The sequence below is a fragment of the Acanthopagrus latus genome, chromosome 17 (genome assembly GCF_904848185.1).
Source record: "Acanthopagrus latus isolate v.2019 chromosome 17, fAcaLat1.1, whole genome shotgun sequence".
In the NCBI taxonomy this organism is placed as follows: domain Eukaryota; kingdom Metazoa; phylum Chordata; class Actinopteri; order Spariformes; family Sparidae; genus Acanthopagrus; species Acanthopagrus latus.
The window spans coordinates 10,090,029-10,114,820 of record NC_051055.1 but is presented as its reverse complement, the minus strand read 5'-3'; the positions used below and the strand labels follow the sequence as shown (position 1 = coordinate 10,114,820).

The window sequence follows — 24,792 nt, the reverse complement described above, 5'->3', positions numbered from 1 at the left end:
TCTGGAGATAGAGCACAGACAAACCAAGATCGTCCCTCATACACTTGAATTAACACACAGAACAGCTTGAAGAATGATCTATAATTTAATGTCTGTCTATAGGTGACTTACACAAGAGCTCAAGTGGATCATATACTCACTCTGCTGCTTTACAGCACGCAGACAGAGGGAGCAGTTGCAAATCCCCACTGTGTCACTCTGATCTATTCACTGTCCTAGTTTCCGATGAGTCAGTGCACACAGGCACAAGGTGAAGACAGAGGGACTCCAACAGGACGTCATATGAACACGAGACTCAGCTGATCACACAAGACACTCCCAGCAACTTAAATAGTGATAAATAACATTGAGGGAAATATGTTAGGAGACTAAGAGCAGCAATTCATTTTTACATCTATAAAATACGCTGTGTCTCAATATATTCTGAGGGTCTCATAAGATCCCTTTTGCACAAACACATCATGGTTGTTCAGTTTGGCTCCTCAAATCATGAGGTTAACGCTCCCTGGCAGGATCACGATACTTTACTCTTTACTGCCACCATGTGGACACAGAGAAAAGTACACTCATGTCAGATATATTTTGCAAAACCATTGAACAAAAAAAAAGCCTGTTTTATTTAGTTGGATCTGTTTATTTTTCTCATTTTAAATACATTGATTGCCATCAGTCCAGTAACACGTGAAAAGTGTCATGCAGACATTCACACTGGAACACATTCACACGTCGAGCCACACCTCTATGTGTCATACATACTGGGACATACATTAACAACATTCAATGTTTAAAAAAGAACAGGTAGATGATATGAAAAATCATGGTATAAAGTTCATGATGGCTTTAAAAAATGGAGAACAATGATACTTAACATTCACCCAAAACCAAGCCATAGTGTTAGAAAGTGCTAGAAGCCAAGAGTCCCTGCTTGAAAAACATTGAGTATGACAAATACAGATCCAAGGGCAGCCTATTTAATATTTGATTGATAAATTAGCTGCATGGATGGTACCTTTTATTTCTACCCACGAGAAATGAGTCAAATTAGGTAAAACATTTGCTTTCTTGAAATAACAAAAAACAAACAACCAGCTTGTTTTCAGTTTTCAAAACTGCAAAAACATAAAAGATGGTCTCCATATGTGCCTTAAATTGACTTAACCTGGGTAAATATACTAAACAATTTCAGCTCCCAGTTTGCCTGTTAGTTCCTAAATCAGGGACTACATGACGGAGCTCAAAAGTGCAACAGAAACATGGAAGGCGGACCCACGTGCAATCATTTATTCTACTACAAACATGTATTGCTTTCACCTGACTCTACTGGAGGTTTTCTTGTCATCAAATGAATTAAAATGAAGACAAGTAACGGATTATATTGCCTCCCTCCATTTGAGTAAGGAATAAAACTGGAGACAGAAATGTTAAAGTTACATGTTGAGACATCCTCACTTAACGACACTCACTCATTTATTTACATCATAGCAGGAGGCCTTCAATCCTGCAGCTGTACCCTAAAACTGTACACCGTTTCATGGAATAAAGACATTATATCAAGTGCATTCAAAGTTAGCGAGAGAAAACCATTAATGGCATCTCTATAGTGCTATTATAGTAAATGTTATCAATGAATATTTGGCACTAACTGTATTCAGCATGGCTACACTGGTCTGTTTTGCCCCAAAACACTTGTATTGGTTTGCTGGCCGGAGCGGACAACACATCAGGATATTCTTTCAGAGTGATTCATCGCAGGGAGATGCAAAGTGTGAATCAAGGAAAAAAAAAAAAAGAACATCACCACATCAAAATGATTCGGAAGTGTGTGTATGATGGCTGCCACAGGATGCCAGCCAATGTTCTTGCGGTAATTAATGTTTGTAGGGAGCGTTGCTGAACACTCTAGTGACCCATGATGTGAAATTGGATAATAAACTACATGCAGATGAGACAGACAGTTGCTAAAGCAGCCGTCTTAAGTGGACCGAGGAAATGATTGTTACGTCAGGAAGTGTCCAGTGCGGCAGTGTTTTATAAACAGCTTCACTATGGTTGAGAGGTGGATGCGAGCTTGGCACCAATGAGTCCATAAAGTTTATAAAGTTACAGTGAAGAGTTTAGAAGGAGCCAGCTCACATGTTTACAGCTCCTGTTATTAGGACTATTAGTAAGTGCGGAACCTACTGTTAGAGATTATAAAAGTAGAAAGTAAAAGTAGTTACTGACTGGTTATTGCTGGATGATTTGACAAAGTTATGGTCTGGAAACTGGACACAGACATGAGACTGCAACCATCCTCTCTTCTTCAACTATATTCGAGTCCTGCTGTAGTTCCTGTGATTTTTTTTCCATTTTAGATTTCACATTAATTTTTCAAAGACTTAATCACTGTACCACAATTTTTAACTGTTTCACTGGATCTTCATAACGCTTAAAGTTGATTTGTGAAAAGAAAGAAACCATGTTAATCAGTGGGAGGGTCTTCAGGACAGTAGAACTGAGCTACTACATTGGAACTATCTCTAGGACAGACAGCCTTCAATCTAAAACTACCATCCACAACACTGTCTCAAAATGCTGGTTTGACTACACACACGGACACACACGCACACACTTCAGCCACCAGCCATAGTCATTTGAAATCATTCTCATGCACGTTTAATGTGCACTATTGTCATCATTTTCACATAATATTTGAAGAAACTATATCTATTTTAAAATAAAAAACTTTACTGAGGTTCAAATAAGATTTTTTTAACCTTACCATTAGAAACGTCTAGTTCAATGGTATCTTTAATTGATAGAACACAGTATATCTCTGGTATTGTCACGGTGACAGAGCGCTGAACGCAACATGTAACGTCTATCTGTATAGAGCAACACAGTCTTTGGTCACTAAAATACCGTTAAGAATTAACACTTTCTTTCAAGTACCATAGCTGAGTGTGAAAGGAAGCTAAACAAAGCTGCTAACTGCTTAATATGTGTGCATCTGTATTTTCATTTTGTAACATTGGTAAATCAGTTTGGCTTCTGGCTTCACATTTGATCCTATTTTGGTCCCGTTTCAGTTGGATTAGATAAATACTGTTATAATAACTGCACAAATAAATGGTGACTTCTAAATGTTTTTGTAAACTGTGTGGCTAAGTCATTTTTCATGCTTCTATGTAGTGGTGACCAACTGAGATTTGTATGTAGGTCTCTGTGTGTCAGTGGAAATGTCCCATGGCCTCAGCAGCCTTCACTCTCACAACAGGATCTGGATCCTGGAGCAGCATAACCAAACCTGAAGAAGAACAAACAGACACACACACACACACACACACACACACACACGAGCACAGGTAAGTACACAGATACACAGTGCGTATCTGAGGACAAACAGAACGAGTACATTTAGTAAAAGTTAAAAAAACATATACATGTAGTGCATCACCTTTAGTAATAGTCCCCATGTTTAGGTGAGAGAGATGCTCCTCTGGAAGATTCCCAAGCAGAAAGCCTGATAACAGATACAGACAATACTTTTAGGTCACGTCATGATGGAGCACACGGTTTCTGACCTGTGCATCAACATGAACTCACTACTTTTAAAACTGTCTGTGGCCCAGTAGTGCAGATGTTGATTTTTAAGCACTCACATTACAGGGACAGCTACAGCGTTAGAAAACCACTGCAACATAAACAAGTTCTACCTTCTGGATAAGCAAACAAGACATTCTCCTGTGGAAGTCGGGTGGGCTTCAATGTCAGGAAGTGTCGAGATAGAAAAACGCAAATGCAACATTTTCTTTTCTAGAAAGCCGATGAAGTCCCATCAATTGTGTCCCAAATATTTTAAGCTAACAATGTATAATGTCAACAGTTATGTGTGCAAAAAGAACGTATTGCATTTGAAAGCTCTGATCGTGCTCCCGGAAGTTTTAGACATTAGGAGCCAGAAGATGTGCTGCTGTCATACCTATGAACATGGCAGCTCCTGCTCTGACCTCAGGCCAGTTGCTCTTGAAGAACTGGATGACTGAGATGTGATAAAAGTTCAGCATGCCAGGAAAGTCCTGAATCTATGAAGCACAACACATGCACAGAACATCAAACAAGAGTAAATATATCTTTTGTAGTAATAATCTAGGTTCGCTTTAGAAAGAATCATTCTATAGCAAATTAGCAACAAATAACATGTTGGAATTCACACTTCAAAGAACAATCTGGCTACATTTTTTTTCCCCACGTTTGACTGTGTGTGTCTCACCAGGTACTTGGTGAGGTCGTTGATGAACTCTCCATAGTGTAAGCTCTTGTCTTCATGGAGATGGTTCTGAAACATGGTTGTGATCTGCTCTGACCCCACCACAGGAGCACACACTCGCATCGCAAACTTACACGCCTGGACAGATGCAAAAACAAAATCCATATTTGTATAAGCAATGCAGCAGTTTGCCCTGCAAGTCAAACATTTATCAACAATTAAAAGAGCTGTTTTGAAATGTGTGTGTGTTTCCCATTGTACCTTCACCACCTGTGGGTTTGGGTCAACCAGGTGTAACAGCAGGCTGACCAGAACATTGTGGATCTGGTCTTTGAACACTGGCTCTCCTGAGCCAAACTTGGACAGGTTCCCCATGAGATGGATGGCAGCACAGCGGATCTCGTCATTCTCCTGCAGGAGCACAGAACCATAGGTTACTGTAAGTGTGTATGCATTTGTGGGAAACAACTTGAACTTCTGAACAGAGCTGCAGAACACTAACTGAATTATTGAAAAACACTAAATACTGCATCTCAGATTATTAGCCCTCAAGTAATAAAAAATTATATCATTAATCATATAATTATCATCATACAATATCCTGAAAGATCTAAAGGGAACTTACACTTTCCAAGAATGGTTTAATCTTCATGAAGATGTAGACCACCAGTAAGTGGACATTCTTCTTGTCCAGATAGAGGAGGACTTTAGAAAGACCCGACATGGCTTCAAGCGTAATCAGCTTACCTGGAGGAGGACCAGAGGCCAGAAATTAAAGACAAAGACATTTCTGCTCAGGACGACTGATCCAGGATGAACGTATTGAATGATAAACATGATGGATGCGGTGAAGGAAAGATGAAACTCAGAACCAGTAGACTAAAAGTTTTAGGAATTACTGCAATAAATCAGAAGACTCAGACTAAGACTACTGTGGGAAATGTCTTTGGTGCCAACTAACCTGGATCGTCTTTCTCCTCCATGCCTGAACTCATGGCTGCCAGCAGCTCCTTTGCATATTTATTCACCTGGTGGCAGAAGGTTATTAGAGGAGGAAGAGGATGATGATGGTACTGATGATGTTAGCTATCAGTGAACTTGTGGTCTAGTGTGTATGTGAGTGTTGTACCTTTTCAGGTGATCCTTCAGCTATATTGCCGAGCCCCCGCACAGACAACATGCGGACAGTGCAGCAGGGATCTGATATCCGCTCCATCATGTTGTTCATTAAGACATCTATTAACATCAACTCCGTAACCACGTGATGGTTTAGGAGCTGAATGAGAGACAAAACACATCATGTTATTCATGTTCTGCTGGTAAATAAAAGCAGATTAGATATGATTTATTTGCAGATTTGCCGACCTCCTAACATAAAAAAAGCAACATCAAAACATTAAACATGATAATATTTCTTGGTGTTTCACCTCAGCGAAGAAAGCAGTGACAGTGACTCTCTGGCATTCATAGATGTTGTTCAATGAGGGACAAAGACACTCCACAATAGAGGGCAACCTGGGACCAGCATGCTTAGACATCGCCCTGTACACAAGACAAATTCACACAGGCTTTATAGGATAAAAATATTATGAAACATTATTTACATCACATATTTACTTGTCTTGAAAGAGAAAAAGAATGTCGAAGAATTATATTGTAATCCTCTGTAAAACACTATAAGTATAGAGCAAAATCAAATCATAAGGATGGTGTTTGTATCTAATTTATCAAAAGTAGATTCAAACATTTTAGGACTCTTGATAAATGTATTGAGGATTAAACTTTTAGTTCTTATGAACTTTAAACATTCAAGTCACTTAATTTGCATCCATATTGATGAGCAATTTGTCAGAAATCTGTTAAAACGTCAAGCTTAAATTCTACTGGACACTACTGGTGTAAATTTCTGCTCAGATCTCAAACTGAACCCACACAGTTTAGTGTCTATACCTGGCCAGCAGTGTAACTCCAGTAATGTGTGTATTTGGTTCTTTTATTAAGTCCCAGGCCTTATCTTCATCCAGCCTCTTCATGACCTCGTCCAACTGGGCCCGTGCCAACAAGATTCGCAGAGCATCAGCTGCTACCCTGAAGCACAAAAACAATTACATTTAATTGTTAGATCACACAGATAAACCTCAGATAATATGCTCAAAGACCTGATTTCTCTATCGCAACTCCATTTTATTAGTCACTGAGAAAAATAATACCCACCCCGCAACATGGACAGACACAGTATGTTTAGTGTTGTTGTCCTTTGGTGCTGAGACTCCAACACTTGCTCCCAGTCTGACAGTGAGACACGAGAAGAGCCGAGGAAACTGAGTGACTGCCGGCTCCTGACTCTGGCCATTTAGTAACAGTTCTTTGAGACCACATGTCATCTGAAAAGAAAGGTGCACACAGACACACAGGAGAGTTATCTTCTTCTGCCATTTCTTTTCTGGTAGAAACCAGCTGAAGAGTGCTGTACATGAACTCAAAGATAAATAACTTCTAATATGTGTGTAATGATATGTTTGCACTGGAGGTGATTCAACCCAGACGTCCATGTAATGTGTACCTGATGGGGCAGATAAACTTCTATTTTAATTAAAACAGCTGTCTGCACAGGCTGCATAATGGCTCAGGTTTTATGTTGAAAATTAAGGAAATGCTGAATCATCATTATCACTTCCAGGCTCAACAACAGTCAGTGTCAGAGGCAATAAGGACAGTTTCTCTATCTACAATCTTTATGGGCACTTGCGACTTTAAAATTGACCTTTCTGTTGCATTGCTTTCTTATGTCTATCAGCACAAATTGTTTTAGTTTGAAATAAATGTAATCAGGTATAAATATCATAATATTAATCTAGAGCACATACAGATACAATGTTCTCAGTGACTTGTCTGTGAATGACTTACAGCAAGTGGCTGATTGGTGGCCACCTTTGTTGTCCCTCCTCTGATCATCGACTCCTTCCTGTCGATGTAGGGCGCCATGATGGCAATCTTCTCCATCACCATCTCAATGATCTGACTGGCTACAATGGGGTCCGCTCCTAAGGCCATCCACATCTCACTGGTCCAGCTGCACAGAGAGACAGAAAAATGCGATGTTTAATTCCATTGAAAAAAGAAAGATGTGAGGAATTCTATGTTCTATGAAAACAAAACAACAGTAACTGTCTAAAGAATTGTCATCAAATATACTTGAAACATTTTGCAACCATGCTGACATCTAAATCTTTTTATGATTAGAAATTGTGTATATATACCTGTCAAAAGGAAGTGGTTGGTTAACTAGTGTATTGACAACAATCTGAAGATGCTGAGAAGCCAGGATTAGTACCGTCTGTCCTGCTGCCACTCTCACCTAAACACAATGACAACAACACATTTCTTTCAATGTGACTGAACTATAAGTTAGGCAGGTATAGATCATAGATGGATAAAGAATCAGTACGTACTTGTGACAGACAAGTAAATAACGACATCTAATTATATAGTGAGCTGGTCATTAATGCAAATTAAGTCCCAAAAGATGAATCACATCTGCATTTATTTGTTAATCAAAACAATATAGGAATAATAAATCTGCTGAATAATATAATACTGACACTTACCTGCTCCTCTGTGATGCTCTGAAGACGTACATGTAGCACCTCCAGCATTTCTGGGACCTAACATACAACACAGACATAACACAAACAAAAACTGTGTTCAATAATCAAGTACATCAGGTTTTTTGTGTGTCATATAGTGGATGTCTATATAATTATGGACCTCAGCAGCTGTGTGTGTGTGTGTGTGTGTGTGTGTGTGTGTGTGTGTGTGTGTGTGTGTGTGTGTGAGCTACCAGCTCTTGAAGTCCTCCTCCTCTGTTCTTCAGCAGGGTGTTTAAGATGACAGATGAAGCTCTGCAGCAGTTTGTCTGACTGTCAACCAGCCCTTCAAACAACATGAACACCAACGTCGTCATCTGCTGCTGAGGCAGACGCTTACTCATTACCTGACACACAGGTAAGGAGAAGACGCATTATAACAGTTTTACTGTACACGTTTACTTTGCCTACTAATGTGACACAGAAAAGACATGGATTGCATGACATAAAATACAGGTCACATTTCACTTACATTAATAAAAGTATTTTTCTGACAGTTGTGCAGAGTGACATAAAGTGTACCTTGGTGAGATCTGAGCAGGCTTTGTATAGAACTGAGTGGTCTGGGTTTTCCAGTCTGTCTTTTAGTGGCAACAGACTGTCAACAGCTTCATCCTTATGATCAAGGGAGAACCCTACACAGAGAGAACATGAGAAAAAAAAAAAGAAAAGAAAGAAATACAGTGAATGAAATCAAAACAGCAAGCTTGAAGAAAACCAGTCATCGTATATCAGCATAGAAAGCTTGAATATGTAGGTTGAGCAAGAAATAAGGTCAGCGCTATGTACCTTCATAGCGTAGCTGTATATAAAGCAGTGTGTATATACAGTCAATAGCAGCAGTGCGTACAGCTGGGTGAGGGTCAGAACATCGTGGAGACAGACGACCCAGCAGAGCTCCAAGGTTGTGGAAAGACACCATGTTCTGGACAAAAGACCCACAAATAAAAAAAAGTCAGCAAATGGCTATCCCACAAAATAGCAGTTAAAAGGGCTCTAAGAAACAATTTGTAGTAATTTACATGTAACAATCACTCTTTATTGGCTATGTTTGAACAGTTTGTAATGGAATGTGAAAAATGAGACCTTCCGACTCTTTCGATTGTCTATAAAAGCCTGTGGGGGATTTGTTTAAAATGTTTAAAGCTGCTGGATTGTGGTTTTCTTTATGAAGGATATAAATGATGTGATGCCCCGTCTCAGTATCTTTCTCTGTTCCGCTAACAGAGAGCAACAGCAGCTACTGTTTAGAAATGTTTGCAAACATAAACTAATGAGCTGCTTCCAACACAACACAGTTGTTCCCCACAGCCCTATTAACATCAAGTGAAGATGAAAACCACTGGCAGTGAAATGATCATTGAGTGACCTTTAATGGCTTTTAAAAATAACAGGGACATAAGAAAGATGCTTTGAATCAGTAATTAGGTTTGAGTGAGGTGCAAGAATTACACACACATGGAATTAACAAAAATGAATTAACAAAACTGACATATTTGGTTCGTTTGGGGATAGTTCTGAAACCCACAAGACGTGCATGTTTGTGCGTGTGTGTGTGTGTACCTTGACAGTCAGGTTATCCAGGTAGTAAGCTAGTATATAAGCAGTAGCTGTGATGGCTCTCTCTCTCTCGTGGTCCTGTCCAGAGCTCAGCCATGATTCAATGTGCTGCACGGGGAAAAAAACACACAACATGTCAGACAACTCACAGCTGTAGAGTAATAGGCAGATGAGTTACTTCTTGTTGTATGGCAGGTTGCTGACGGCAATTATTCTTTTTAATAAGACATCGAAACAACAAGTCAAGGGAATACAGGTGGGGTTCAGTCAATCATAGCTAGCAGGACTATTTAAATAGAGCTGTCAGTGAAATGCTATATAATCCTTGTTTGGTTATAATACTAACTTGGCTTATTCATAATGTTTGAATTTATTATTTTGTATGCTTCAGAGTGAAAGATGCTAAATCGGCAAAAAAATACTTTTTAAGCGTACAGTGACAAGACAATGCAACTGGTACTTAATATGATGTTGTGCTGAGAAGATGTGATTAGTCTGATACAACATTCCTCACCTTGAAGACACTCTGAAGGCCGTCAGGTGTGGGGTCCCTGGCCAGTACACTTTTGAGCAGCTCCTGCAGTGCAGCCAATGTGTCTTTGTACAGTGCCTGTATAGAATTTTCAGTACACGTTAGTTTGACAGCAAGATCGCATTTATAAAATGCTGCAAAAGTATGCATTTTCCAAAGTTTTGTATGTCTCCTTAATACTGTGTTAAAACACAAGTGAGGGACAAGATTAGGTATATGTGTGTGCACACATCTCCGTCTGCTTTGCTTCACCTTCCTCTGCTTGGGGTCCAGTATGTCTTCTTCTTTAGTTTTCTCAGGAGTGTGTGTTTCAGGTGGCAGAGAGAGCACACTGTTCACACACACCTTTAACAAATCAAAGCTCTCATTCTCACTCAGCACAGGATCCAGAGGCCTGTAGCATTAGATGTCAAAGATAACACTAGGACATGATATGCTGACACAGCTGAAGATAATGCAGGGATACTACAGATTTACAGAACCTGTGTAATAAACTGTTTTAAAAACACATATATCTTTTAGCATTTGTCTGTATTCTGCTTTGTGCCTTTATGTTGCAATGTTTGTGATCTTTTTAAGTTTTAATCAAGTTTTATCAAAGAAAACTAAATTTAAACTTTACTCATTCTGTCAGTGTGTATATCAAAACGTTATTTTTCAGCTGAAGGATACATTAGGTTAGCACAGGTGGTCATCACAAGATGGCGTACTGGAGTCCTCAATGAATCCGCTGGCTCCGCCTTGATAAAATCCTGACCGGGGTAGATATAACAGCAAGAAGAGCGATCAGAAATTGAAATTAAAGATTCATGACTTGTTCTGACAAACTATCAACGATTCACTGCTCACCAGCATAACAGTAATGAGCTCCTGTTTGCGAGTGAAGATGTAGCCTTGTTTCTTCACACACTCGCTGATGGCTTTGGCGATGAGCCCGACGCTCTGGATCAAACTGAGCTTCATAGTCAAGTCCTGATAAAAAACAAAGACACACAAACATATACGTGGACAACGTACAGACACACAACACGTACAATAGAATAAATGAGAGGACATACACAGATAAAAAGATTCAGGTCAAGTGGAAAGAGGGACAGATTTGAAGAAAATGGGATAATTGCATTTTGCAAATTGTCAGGAATGCAACCGACAAGGCGAACTGCAGCCCACTACAGCAGATGCAAATCTACCAAAGAGTGAGCATTAGCAAACACAGTCCAAAATCACTCCAGCAATCTACAACTTAATCAATCAATCAAATCAATCAAACAGTGCTTTTGTAGATTGATCCTCCATGCCTATGTATGGAGACAATTTGAAATCAGAGTTGTGTGATTAGAGAAGATTGGTTCAACAGCAAACCACTGGCAGGCTTTGGTTTACAAAGAGACAGAAGAGCTCAAGGCCTCGAGACAAAGAGAGCTGTAAAGATTTAGCAAGAAATTACCAAATCCCTTTTACAGTGTGAGTCACTGATGAGTATTCAAAGAACAATCCACCATTAAGCTTTGAAAGAAAGATGAATTGGACAACTCAGTGTGTAGATCATAGGGAGATGGATCTAAAAGTAATGGTATTATTTCATGGGAACAATGTAAATGCACCTTGTGGCATGTTTGCCAAACTATTTACACAATACATATGAAGACATCTTGCAGTCTTAGCTTAAAATAGTTTAAATAGTGCAACATTGTTGCAAACCAGCTTTATCAAAGAGCCAAATATGGTAACCATATACATGCTTATATAACAAGACGCTTCCCTTTCAAACCAAGTTAAACTGACATAAGTGTTTTCCTGGCCATGTATGTTCTTCATCACCTGTCAGAATCAGGTAATTCTTTAAAAGACATTTGGACAATTCCTTGCATTATATTCGGGTTCAGTAAAAGCTGTGAACTCTGTGGAATCTCAGCTACTTTCAAAACTAAGAGTACTTTAGATACAAGGTTGGCAACAGTATCTTATTTACCAGGTCATTGAGTTTACATTAGTGCATTAAAGGAATGATCCACCCCTTGTCAAGCACAGAGTATCAAACACTCATTCCCTATGAAGGTGACTGTAAAAAGTTTCTAGTTTGATGGTGTGATTTAAGATTTTCTTGGTGAATATTGTCTCTTGATTCCGAGATAATTGACTCAGTCAAGCTGATGACCACTGTGCTCCACCACTTTTAAGCAGTCACCATTTGAGCCTACATGGAACAGTGCTTGATACTCAAAAGATTTTTGAACTGAGTATCATTTAAAGCTATATTTCACTGAGATAGAGCATTTTAATTTATTACAGTGAGCACATCTATGGTCAACCTTGAAAATTAGTGGTTGTCTATGTTTTCTTGTCAATATTGTTCCTAACTGAGCAATTTCTGCACATTGGCGCTGAAGCATCTTTAATTCTGATCATTATGGATTAATTTTAATGATGGATTGGTCATGATTTCCTCCATGACATGTGCACTAAATCTGATGCTCTACCTCTGTGAAATATAACTGAGATAAAGTAAAGTTAAAGCTTTAAGAAAAAGCAGATGCTTTATTGTTTCAAGCAGCAAATTTTGAGTAAAGACTTTAGTAACAATATCACCACGAGTGTGCTGAACAGAAGGAAAGATACAAGACAGAGTAAGGTGAGATGAAAGAGCCCTGATATTCCTGAGATGATACCTTTGTCTCTACTTTAATCCCCAGAACCTGTATGAAATAGAGGTGATAAAGTCATGAGTGCACAAACAAATGCAGCCATCTTGCCTGCAAGATTTAGATCATGGGCCCTATTTTAAGTGTGCAAGTGCAATGAAAATCGCAAAACAGTAAGTCAAGGCACTCAGATTATGTGGGTGTCTCCTACAACACCTGCAGTTTTTGGATTATGTAAGAGAAGCAGTTCAAAACTTCAAATGTCTGGGCGAAGGCAAATATATATCATAGGGTGTGGCGATTAATAAACACACTCTCAGCCACTCATATGATTTGTAATCCATTGTCTTTCTAGATTCTTACGCCTGCTAGTTGGAGAGTGTTTGATTACAATAATTTATGTATATGTTAAGCATTATTCTGTTAATGTATTTAGCTGCTCTCATTGGTAAAACTGCTAGACTGGCAGCAGGTTGCCATCAGAAACAGGTGTGGTTCTGAGACGTCTACTCTCAGCACAAAGTTAAGGACTCAGTTTTGACCAAACATTTTACACCCATAATGGCACCTCATTTGAATGAACCTCCCACTTGTTTGAGCATTTTTTTTGTCTCCTGTGTACCATGTGTTCTGCACTTAGCCAAAAAATACCCTACAAATGAGAAAAGCAATGTTCAAGGTCAGGACACACAAGCAAATTCATTTGAAGATAAAAATCTGAATTGACATTAGGTGAAAAGGTCTTAAAATTAGGCTAGCAGCAGACAAAGACTGCAACTGAGTTGCCTGACATCATACGTAGCACAATATTATGGATTTAGTTTGAATACTTTAAATGACAAATCAGTCCTGTAGCTTTTTTACATATTCATTTCTCCTTCCTGGCAGTGTAATTTATCTGTGTTTTAAAATCATTTGTCTTTAATAATAAACTTATGCCACCTTAGCCTTTACATTACCTTGGTATTGAAGTGTTTACTGATACTGCGAAGGATATCTTGATCAATGCGGTTCAGAATCTTCTCTGGGGGTGCGTTCAAAGCCACTTGACCGTAACATAAGATTAATGTGCTTTTCACCTTCTCCACCTCCACATCATTACGCTCCTAAGTAGAGGAAAAGGGAAATGAAGGCAGACAACCCAAGCTCTTTTAGCATTAATACAATCTGATAAAAGGAAACCAAGTCATATATATGCTCTTTGTACTTTGAGAAGGTTGAAGATGCTTGGTGACTTCTTGAAGGCGTCCGACTTGCCAAACTCATCTAGCTTTGCCAGAGTTCCCTCCAAGTGACTGTTGGCACAAAGACCAACGCCGATTGCAACTCCCTGATAGACACAAAATACAGAAACCATAAGAAAGCCAAAAAGATTTCCAAGTGTGAAACAAACAATATGTATTTGTGTTTCAGGTACCTCTCTTTCGACAGCATCATTGTGTCGTGCTGTGAGCAGGACTTCCTGTAGCTGTTTTCTAACCACCTCCTTATTGAAACTCTGTTGGAGAGTCATTCCTATACATTGGTACAGGAAACTCTAGAGAGAAACAAATGCATGTTTTATCATTGTCCCATATACTGTATGCACTGCACTCAGTACTGTTTTTATTGTCTATGTTCCGTCCTTCGTCAAATAAACACACTGAAGTTTCTACACCTCACTCTGGTGGGGGTTGGTTTAACTGTTCACCTCTCTGTGTGTACACACTGTAGCTGGTCATGAGGGCATGGCTCAGTTTGTGGAGGTCATGATCTCCAAATGATGAGGATCACTGTCCATATTACCCATTCACTTATATACAAAACAATTCATATTTAGAAGTATTAGTATTAGAAGTATGAAAAATATTAATGATGTAATAATACAAACTCAGAAATATTCATTTTTTTCTTAACTGAATAAACAAGCTGTTCTCAGAGGAAAAAAAGAACACTATTTGAAGCTGGAAAGGTGGCAGGGTCCACCACTTATAAACAAAGTATGAAATTGTGTTGTTCTTTAAGGTCAGTTTGTTTATTCAGTCATGAAAACAAAGAGTGTATTCATTTAGTTTCTTTAGGCAAAAAACAACAACAGTGTCAATGAAGATCTTCCTCTTCTGCTTAAAATTTCCATCCCCGAACTACATAGTGCACCTTTAATGTCACTGGACAAAGCAATAACTTACAATCATTTTGCTCTTGATTTGCGAGTGAAAAGGCTGTTAAAAGCACTCACCTTCTCCTCTATGGCGTTGTTATATGTGGAGAGGTACCTTGTTGCCTCAGCTGCTAACTGACACACCCACTTGTCATCATCAATAGTAGCCAGAGTTTTCGACAAAAGCTGAATACAAAAAGATCCCGTTTAAAATGACATTTCATGACATCGAGTCAAATGTGTAGATTTCCAAAAATGGACGTAAAATAAATGTGAAATATCATTCGTATTTGGGGAATAGGGAAACATTTTCTATCATCAGCACATTCTGGTTTAATTCTAATGAAATACACTGACACACTTATAATGTGAAAGGGATAATATTGCTTCATAAAGTAAACAAGCATACCTTCAACAACTTTTCATTCCAGTGCTTCTTATCCAGGCTCTCTGCCGTTGACTCTGGAAACAACAACAAACAGTCAGACAACAATCTAATATAGAGGAGAAAAGCACTAAATTAACTGGATGAAAAGGAAAAAAATATGAGACTTAAAAAAAAAATTCTTCAAGAATTTATCTTTATATAAACAAATACATAGAAAACATGATGTTTGTATATTCATGTATATTTTCATACCCTCTAGAATAGAAAGCAGAGGAGGTATCTCTTTCTCCCAGAATGTCTCTGTATTGGGGTGAATGTTGTTACTGAGCGTTTGAAGGAGAGAGAGGGACGGAGCTCCATGACCTCTGTCTCTGAACGGGAATGCTGCATTCACCTGGAACACATCAGGGCGGGCAAAAGCACAAACACATGAAGACAAACAGATACCAGACAGGAATATTATAAACTGCAACCTAATTTTAACATATTCAAGCAAAATAATAGAGAGATCTCATTTCATCCCTTATGTTAAAGCCTCTATGGTCATAGACTGTGACTGATAAATTCAAAGGAAAATTACACTTGACAACTGACAGGGATCATTTAGCATGATAAACAATTAACTTCATTAGGAAATACAATTCATAAATCATATTTAATTATAATCTGTTTCTCCAGACAGTTATTATACTGAATGTTTACTGAGCATTTGTTCTGTACTTTGGCTGCAAATGAAGTGGTGTAGAGTTGGATTTACTCACCAGCAGTCTGACCATTAGTGTTTGAGGAGAGGGCAGATTGACTGGAGCAGAGAGATAAGACAGGTTCAGCTCAGAGTGGATCAAACAGAACTTTAAGAATGGTAACTTTTAAATTGCAAATTGAAATGCATATTGATAAGAGCCAAAAAAAATTAGTTGATTCATCTATTGAAAGAAAATCAGTTGCCCACTAATCATACTCATACTACTACTCATATTCATATCATTCATTCATTCATGAGGATTGCTGCTGGTCTTAGTCCTGTATGATATTAATAAATTCTGGGCTTTGGAAATTAGATTTGAAAAAAGATTTAATTCTAATATTAAAATAACTCTATGGGGAATTAGAGGTTTATCTTATCTTAAATTATCTCACTTTGGGCACAGGGAAATTCAGATGAGTCATTCACACTGTTTTGACATTGTAAAGACTAGATGTTTAATCAAGAAAACATTTGGCAGATTTATCAGTGATGAAAAGTAGGTTGGAAGCAGCCCATCAATTCATATTTGATTCCATCTTTTCCATGATCAACATGCCGTAATTGAAACTCATATATAACCTAAAACGCACACAGGAAATGAAATGATTCCAGTAAGAAAATCCTCCTTCCTCCTACCTTCTTGTGTAAAGTCTATGTTGAAGCTGGGCTCCTGGTTATTTTTCTTCTTGTTGCCCAGCACTATCAGACTCTTACACAGAGGAGTGGTGGCATTGCTGAACTGTGGAGGCGTCAGATAGTACAACAACTTTGGCCATAGCACCTACAATAACAAAATACATATACGTTATATATAAGTTTCTGAACAATGTTTATCATAAATTTAACCAAAAGTTTCATGAACATGCAGCTGCAGTAAAACGGTTTTGGAAAAACAGATCAGCCACCAACAGATCAGACAGGTGGGTAAACAAGTTGAAAGTCGACGTACATCAGCTAGTCGTCCGACAGTTGTGGTCAGGAGATGAAGGGTGTTGTCGCACATCGTCCTCAGTGCCTCATTAGTCACCTCCTCTGGATCTGTGGGCCTGTGGCTTCGCTGGAGACACATAGATACACAATCACAAATGGATAATTAGTTTATATATAAAAGTTTTCAGGTTGGAAAATAATATGCTCTCTCTTTATTTTCAACAACCTCTTATAAAAGGCTTTAGCAGAAATAAAATTATATGTACATGGATGGGTTTTTTTTTAATCATTTTTCTCAACTTTTTGTTGATCATCAGCTTTGTAAAATGTAAGCTGGAACATTGTTAAAATGACTTGATAAGAAATTTTCTTTCTTAAAGATTCATCAAGATTCCAAATTCATAAAGTTTCAGATTCATGAAGTTAAACTACCATTCAAGCTACCATAATCACACAAGCTACATACACAATAATAAACATTGATGAATAAAATGTATATTAGAATGATGTCGACACAAACTGAAGCCCAAATTGTACCTGATATGTGTCAGGTAAGGCACAGTTTTGAACAATGAATCGAACCAACAACTCCCCTCCCTCTAACTCCAGGTAGCCATGATGAGCCATTGCACTTATCACCTGGACCACACGCTTCTTGACCTGGCACACACAGAAAGCCACAGTGACTGTGAGATATAACAACCAAAATTAAACAAAATAAGTTTTTGTCACATAGCATCTGTGTGTCTACATGTGTTACCTTGTTGCTGTGATCAGCCATTGGTTGTCTGATGCTGGCCAGAATCAGTAGTTTCTTACCCTCCATCGTGGAAGCTGACACACACATTTACACATTAAGACACACAGGTAAACTAGTCGATAAGAAAATATGAGTAGATAAATAACAGGAGGATTATGTAGTTTAGAAGACTGCACATATGAATTAATATTTTAATACAATTCAAGGAACAATGAATGACTGATTGGGTGTGCAGTAAAAGGTAAGTATGTATGGTATAAGAGCATGTGTGTTTTCTCACTGGTGGAGTTGATGAGGTGACGGAGGACAGCCAGGGAACCCACCCTGCTTCGCTCATTACTGTTCTCCAACTTCTGAAGAACAAACATGACCAGCCGGTCTGGAAAGGAGATAGCTAGTCGGGGAAAAGTGGAAATAGACAGAAAAAAATTAAAATGTGTAATGCATGAACTGTCAGAGAAAAAAAACAAGAGAGAAAAACAGGGAAGACAAGAGAGAGAAGTAGACCAACTGTCAGAGTTAATATGATTATCTCGTGGTGGACAGTGAGTCTGGCATGCTAATGGATGATTCCATTACCGTGCATGTGACTCTGATGTTGTTGGACAACGTTCAGCTGTTTATTACTTTACTCACTTACTTTGCAACCACAAACTGTCTTATATATGTAACTGTCTTAAATTCTTTTATAATGTAATGAGGCAAGGAGAGTCAAATTTAACATAGGTTCAGACACAAACACAAGCAGCTACTGAAGAGCTTTAGTACCTAGTATGCTGAAGCAGCGAAGGACCTCGTTGTGGTTCTTGATAGTAGGAGGGTTACTGTAATCTACAGGGGCAGACACCTGGGGGGAGAAAAGTTACACTGTTACAGCCGTCATATGCTATGATGTAAGATCGGGTAAGCACTGACATATTGTTCATACAAACAAAAAAACATTTAAAGAAGACATTATTTATATTCATGTAGTAGTAATAATAACAATGAGGAAAATAATGGCAAAATGGTCATGAGAATTTGCAGTGACTGTTATTTATTTATCCAGAGGGGTGGCTGATCACACATCCTCTTTGTGTAGCACCAGGTCACACATGATAGGTTACAAGTCTCCTACTTGGCGTAAGTACAAGAAGTAGAAATAAGAACTGAAAATTCGTTATTGACCACATTTTCAGGCACAGCTACACAGTGCAGTACTCCTGGTCGCACCAGGCAATCTAGTTCATAAACACAAATCAATGGCATAGTCATTGTGGTAAAATGTTGCAATAGTTCAGGCATCGAGCCAAGTTATAGCTGAATCACGAGGTTACGAAAACATCTGACAACAATGACTCTGACAATCATTTGAAACATCTAAAAGAATGCAGTGTAAGGTGACTACAGGATGCAACAGGAGTGATCCAGTTTGCCTAATATTTAAGCTACAGAGTTGTAGTTTCAATATTGTGAGTACCGTTGGTGTGACTAGTCTTGTGATACAAAGTGCTACACATACTGTTAAGAGGCAGCTGTCAGCAGTCAGATCTGATGGATCAAGGCACATCTACTAAAGTGTAGTGGTGTTGCAAAGTCTGTCATGCTCGCAAGAATGCTAGAAAGTCCCATCAATAATACCAAAAGTACCCCTCTGATACAGGAGGGAGCACAATCTTTTTGAGCATGTTCTCTGCCCAGTTTCACCTTTTTATGAACATCTTTGTCTTATGTTAGTCATCTGGTGCACTTAAGGTAAAGCCGCTGTTTTTTTTGTTTTTTTAGTATGTAGTTAATGTATACCTGTTGATGCAGTGCAAAGAGCAGACTGTCCAGCTGTGTCTCCAGCACCCTGCTGCCCATGTTGACTGAAGCATCAAGTACTTGGCAAAGACTCTGAGCGGAGGCAGAAGAAAGAAGAAAGAATACTCAACCATCTTAACTGACAGAAACAAAAAAATATGTTTATTTAAAAGCCAAGAGGCAGTTTAGAGAATTACAGACAGAGACGGTCTACTGTTTCTAACACTAATCATCAGTCCATTACTATCAGCCCATACCCACCTTGCTAATGATATAGTGCTCATTGTTTTTCTTGTACAGGGACAAGATGGCAGGAATGAGTTTAGGAATCTGCTCCTCCAGTTTATCACCCGCCATTAGATGGCACATAGAGCCCAGTGCTTCAGCTACTGTCAGCCTCAACTGGAACACAGTGACAGAAACACAGGAGGTTAGGCAAAAGACTGCACTTTGTGGCCACGTCATCACAGCTCTATACTGAGCTTTTCAGGAAGGAGAATAGACAGTAGAACGAGAAAATAAAGAGATGAAAGCAGATGTTCTGTCACTGCATGAACTGGCATTATGAATAATGTTAAGTGAGCCTTAATCAGCACTAATAGGTTGTCTGCCTTCTGTAATGCAGCACGAGGGCATAGTGGTTAAATTGTTAGACTCAGTTAAAACAGTCAAGTATAGACTCAGTACAAACACAAACAAGAACTTGTATTACTGTTCTCTGCCAACCCCATCCACGGTGACCTCACCTTAGACTCCCTGCTTTGCAACCAATTATTGAACAGGATGTCAAAGGCAGCATATATTTCACTGGAGAATGTGTCTTTTCTGACAGTAGGATCTGGAGCCTTGTCCAGGTTGGCAAGGTACTCCAAGATACTGTCACTGAAATGACATAGAGCTGGAGAGACAGAAACAGAGACATTAAGAGAGGGTAAGGTGAGAGTTTCATATATTAAAATATGTAAAAGAGGTAAATGTCTGGACGTTGTGACTCCAGCATTTCTGGAGAAGGGTTAATACACTTTGAAAATTATGCCTCAGAGGTTCTCACCTGAAGAGAAGACCCACTTCATGTTGTCCTGTTTGGCCATGTTCAACATGGGCAACATGGTGCCCAGAATAGCATTCAGGAAGGGGACCATGCCATAAACTAGAGAACAAGGAGAAGAGTACAGCATTTATGGCAAGTTATTATTTACCACTTCCTCTGTGAGGTAGGGACACATACATTGCAGTGCTTAATCTGTCCATGCACTTAGCAAATCTGTCCATGCACTTGGCAACGAAAATACGCTAAAATGACATTTTGCATCAAAATGTAACATATTTATTCCTGATATGTTAGCTATATCTTGGCAAGATAGATGTTAATGCACTTATTAAAGTTGACCTGCATTAAAATGTGTTAAACAAACCCAACATCTGTTTGACAGCTATTAGCTCTTAGAATCTGTCTGGAACTGTTGAAGGAGGAAGGTCTGAATTACCCCTCTTCATCCAGAGCATGAAATGAAAGATTTAAATTTAAATTTATGGTTTCATCACATCAGCAGGACTTTTAAGGCATATTAAACCAGCATAATGTGGCTGAGACAGAGCAGTTCTTTACACTATGCAATGTCTGCATGGATTAGAGATATCAATAAGTAAAACAGCTGAGTATTCATTTGTTTATGCCTTCGCCTGCATATCATTCCATGCTACTGGTCCTTTAATTCTTATACTTCTTTAGTAATAGGGTGGAGTGTTTTAGACGAGTGCAATGGGGTAATTCTGGCAGAAGGAAGATGTATTGGAAATAAATCAGGCTTAACAAACAAACACTAATCAGTTCAGTGGCTTGGGAGGTCCTACAATGCAGCAGGTGTGAGTGGTAGAGCTCCACAATATAAAGGAAAAAACCTTTGAGAATTCCAAACCACAAGAGACTAAACAAACAAAAATCTTTGGCCTGCAAATGCCGTTTTTGGACAGGTTTAACAGGTTCACACATTTCACAACAACCTGAATACTGAATATGTCCTTTGTGAACAAATGCTCTGATTTCCTGGTGTGTTGTTGTGTGTGACCAATGTGTGGTTCCATTGTGCCTGTGCCTGTAAATATTGTCTTACCATTGGAATCCGAAAGGTTGGCTAGAGTCTGGACTACAAAGAAGTGAGGTAGGAGCCCTGGCTGAAACTTGCTCAGTATCTCCTCCATGATGTCATTGATGTGCTTGTTACCCACAGCGACCAATATATTACTGGCTGCCTGCTGCCAGTCAGGGATGACATCCTGATTGAACCACAAAGACGGAGAGAAAACAGTTAGGAAAATCACTTATCATCAGCCCTCCACAGGATAAGAATGAACATCTTGTATTTGACCTTTGATCGGGTCATCTCATCTGAGGCCAAGGAGATGATGCTCTTTATCTTGGAGTAACTGATCTCCTCTATCCTGCAGCCCACAATCAGCTCAATAGTCTGAAGAATCACAACTCTGTGGGTCACCAGCAACTAGAGGAGGACAAGAATAACAGTAAGATATGATACATCCGCTTAAACAAAAAAGGACATCCTTTGCACTGTGTCACTGATGTTACCAAAGACATTTCCTCAGTGTGAGGATGTCATCATCTGATTATCACAAGGATCAGGACTGCGACTGTGTGATAACGGGTTGCAGCATCAAACAGACACAAGCTGATTCAGAGTACTTTGATGACAAGAAGCATATACACTAGATGCACATTTTTTTCACATCCCTCCCCCACAAAATATTGTTATATTTTTAATTTCACAACTTATCCGACCTGGATGTGTCAGAATCCACCCCAGGGACAGGCAGTAAGAATAACTTATGTGGGTCATAAAGAGGCAATTAGCTGAGACGGTCTCATAACCAGTAAAAGGGCACATGTTCAATTGCAACTGACCTTACACAGGCATTGTTAGAATAAATGAAAGACAGAACAAATCATCAGATTAATCGATAAGTACTCTTGCTCCTTGACTGACATCTGTGCAGTCTGAAACCACAGTTTAAAGGCAGACTCTCTTTCAGACAGAAATGTACATGCAACTATTTTCTGTTATTACAGAACATTAACAGTAGTACACATTTGACATGTTTGACATTTCTTGACACTCTCTGTAACAGACCAGCAACCCACATGCTAGGGGCTTTGCGTTACATTTTATGTGTGACAGGGTTTAACAGATTAGGAGCAGACTATTGTTAGCAGGGGTGACTAGAGTCAAAGCAAATATCAAAAAAAAACAAAAAAAAAACCACAGACATTTCCATCACAAAACAGCACCTTATTTGAAACCCTAAAGTTTATCCTAATGTGTTTTCCTATGAGACACTGTGAGCTCTTTGACATATAAAGGTGGACTCTTTACCTTTGGGTGTTTCAGAAGGTAGTCCTGACACATGGCCAACACTCTGTCTGGCTGCTGTTTTCCCAAAGTCAACATAGACTTCCTGACTTGCTCTTGGACCTCTGAGTCTTTATCGGTAGCTGCATCTAGCAGAGCCAGGGTCACCTCTAAAAGGGAAACAGAACAGAACAGAGTCTGAGTAGAGGGATTAAATTGTTGAAAGACAACAGTAATGGATCAAACAGAAATAGCTAGACAAAAACATGTATGATTTTATGATCAGGAGAGGAGAAGACAGGCGAGACTCACGTTCCACATCTGTCTCGTCCATGGTGGACAACAGAAGGGCAGGCTTCCAGGAGCCTGAGGCTGAGAATGAAGCTTCCCTCCTGGGGCACAGATGGGCAGAGGCTACCTGGAGCTAAGGATCCAAATATAAAATGTGAATATAAATATATCTTGGCTGCAAGTCAGGGCTCTACAGACTGCCATCTTCTTATTTCATCAATGACGCTTCGTGATCTCTTATGAATATGGAGAGAAATCACACTTCACTATGTATGAAAATAAGTTCAGTAGTTTCTTTGCTTGAGACGTCAAAGCCCTGGATCTGTCTGAAGACATGCGTTTCACATTTCTCCTCTCACTCACATGACTGACACAGACACCCAGCGGCTGGATACCAAGACAGCAGAGGAGCCAGGTGATGATGGGCCGAGGCTGACACTGACCTCAGTGACACCTTACACATGCAGATACCAAGAAACCATCACTGCTTTAAACCAAAAACTATCGCAGCATATTTGGATAAAGTGAATATGCTTCATAACGTAGCTGTCACTTCGGGCATCCACATTAAAGATACCTCTTGAAGCCACTTAAATGTCCTCCAATTAACATGAATACGAAGCAGTTAGCTAAATCCTACAATATGTTTTAAGATTACGAAGCGGCTTAAATATATTCTATTTAATAATCATTAAAACCCTGAGCGTCATGTTTTTTGTAGCCGGCGTTGTACCTTTAATATCCAGCTTTAACCTGTTTGGGTGGTGATGCTGCAGCAGCGAGCTAAGCCACTGACACACGTCGTTAGCATGCTAAGCTAGCAGCCGCTGCTCCGGAAGAGCCGACAGCGTCCTCACATCACAGATTTGAAGGGGAAAACACACAGCATTGCTAATAAAGCTAACTTACCAAGTCCCAGTGAGCGTCCGCTAAACAAGTCCCTCTCACGACAACGTTTGCTTGTTGTGTGTGTCAAAACAAAAGGCTCCCTGTCAGCGGCACAGTGAGTGTTTGCGCTGTGTGTCTGTGTCACTGCAGGTGTAAACACGCCTGGTCATGTGCTTCTGGTCAGCAGGAACGTATCAGACAGAGGGCGGAACCAAATATCACAGCGCTGACACACATAGAGCTGCTCTACAGCGCCTACTGCTTGCCACTGTCTCATTTAGTCATGTGTGAAACTGCTTTATGGATAGTGACTTTTGTAAACAAAAGATAAAAACAATCTGTCACCTGTTCTTTCACTGTAAAATATCCCCACAGCTCTGGAGAGGCTGGAGGCTGACTGCTCTGTCACCTCCTTTAACCCTTAATACGTCGTGTGTTACTGTGACGATCCACATGATGGCACTCTTCAACATGTGATCAGCTTTATTATTTCATACAACAGTCTGATGAAGTCTGATGAATCTTTTACTCAAAACAAATGTGTTGCTTGAATCCCTAAGATTAAATCTTAAATCAGAATTTGTAATTTCCAATAATAATGAGGTAATTATACAAACACACACACATAATAATAATAATACACATGGAAATGAGATCACCGGGACACTGAAGCCAGAAAGGTGGCAGGGTCCGCCAAGTAAAACAGGATGAAATTGTGTTGCCCTTTAAGGTCAGTTTGTTTATTCAGTTTATTCAGTCATAAAAATTAGATAAAAAGATAATTTGTTGAGGCATAAAAAAATCAGTCAATAAAGTTTTTTCTCTTCTGATTAAAATGTCCTCCCTAAAACTACATAGTGCACATTTTAA

The 24,792-nt window shown here is 39.2% G+C and overlaps 1 protein-coding gene across 2 annotated transcripts; it reads right to left on the bottom strand.

The window, feature by feature from the left end:
* Positions 1 to 618: 618 nt before the first annotated feature.
* Positions 619 to 24,096, bottom strand: mroh1 (maestro heat-like repeat family member 1). Of its 2 annotated transcripts, XM_037074782.1 has the most exons (45): positions 23,944 to 24,096; positions 23,056 to 23,167; positions 22,768 to 22,913; positions 21,748 to 21,879; positions 21,493 to 21,655; positions 20,430 to 20,528; positions 20,125 to 20,276; positions 19,640 to 19,780; positions 19,379 to 19,471; positions 18,365 to 18,443; positions 17,877 to 17,990; positions 17,597 to 17,670; positions 17,374 to 17,496; positions 16,856 to 16,963; positions 16,543 to 16,687; positions 15,920 to 15,960; positions 15,411 to 15,552; positions 15,180 to 15,232; positions 14,849 to 14,956; positions 14,048 to 14,167; positions 13,838 to 13,960; positions 13,590 to 13,736; positions 12,658 to 12,684; positions 10,838 to 10,960; positions 10,661 to 10,740; positions 10,241 to 10,382; positions 9,971 to 10,066; positions 9,460 to 9,564; positions 8,686 to 8,821; positions 8,419 to 8,531; positions 8,091 to 8,243; positions 7,858 to 7,914; positions 7,510 to 7,607; positions 7,157 to 7,322; positions 6,464 to 6,633; positions 6,200 to 6,337; positions 5,677 to 5,791; positions 5,379 to 5,525; positions 5,211 to 5,277; positions 4,875 to 4,996; positions 4,511 to 4,660; positions 4,253 to 4,387; positions 3,962 to 4,064; positions 3,437 to 3,502; positions 619 to 3,286 (listed from the first exon to the last, which is right to left on the bottom strand). In XM_037074782.1, exons 2-45 carry the CDS (start codon positions 23,075 to 23,077, stop codon positions 3,210 to 3,212), a joined length of 4,911 nt encoding a protein of 1,636 aa, XP_036930677.1. In that variant the 5' UTR covers positions 23,078 to 23,167; positions 23,944 to 24,096; the 3' UTR covers positions 619 to 3,209. The 2 variants fall into 2 exon arrangements, with proteins under 2 accessions (XP_036930677.1, XP_036930678.1); XM_037074783.1 differs by lacking the exon at positions 12,658 to 12,684.
* Between the last annotated feature and the right edge of the window lie 696 nt (positions 24,097 to 24,792).

Excerpts from the sequence above, each read along its gene's own strand:
- mroh1 (XM_037074782.1), bottom strand. The coding sequence starts at position 23,077 with ATGGACGAGACAGATGTGGAAC. Across the intron at positions 16,964-17,373 it reads CCTTACCTGACACATATCAG|CGAAGCCACAGGCCCACAGA; the intron begins GTACAATTTGGG and ends ATGTGTCTCCAG. Across the intron at positions 15,961-16,542 it reads CATAGACTTTACACAAGAAG|TCAATCTGCCCTCTCCTCAA; the intron begins GTAGGAGGAAGG and ends TCTCTGCTCCAG.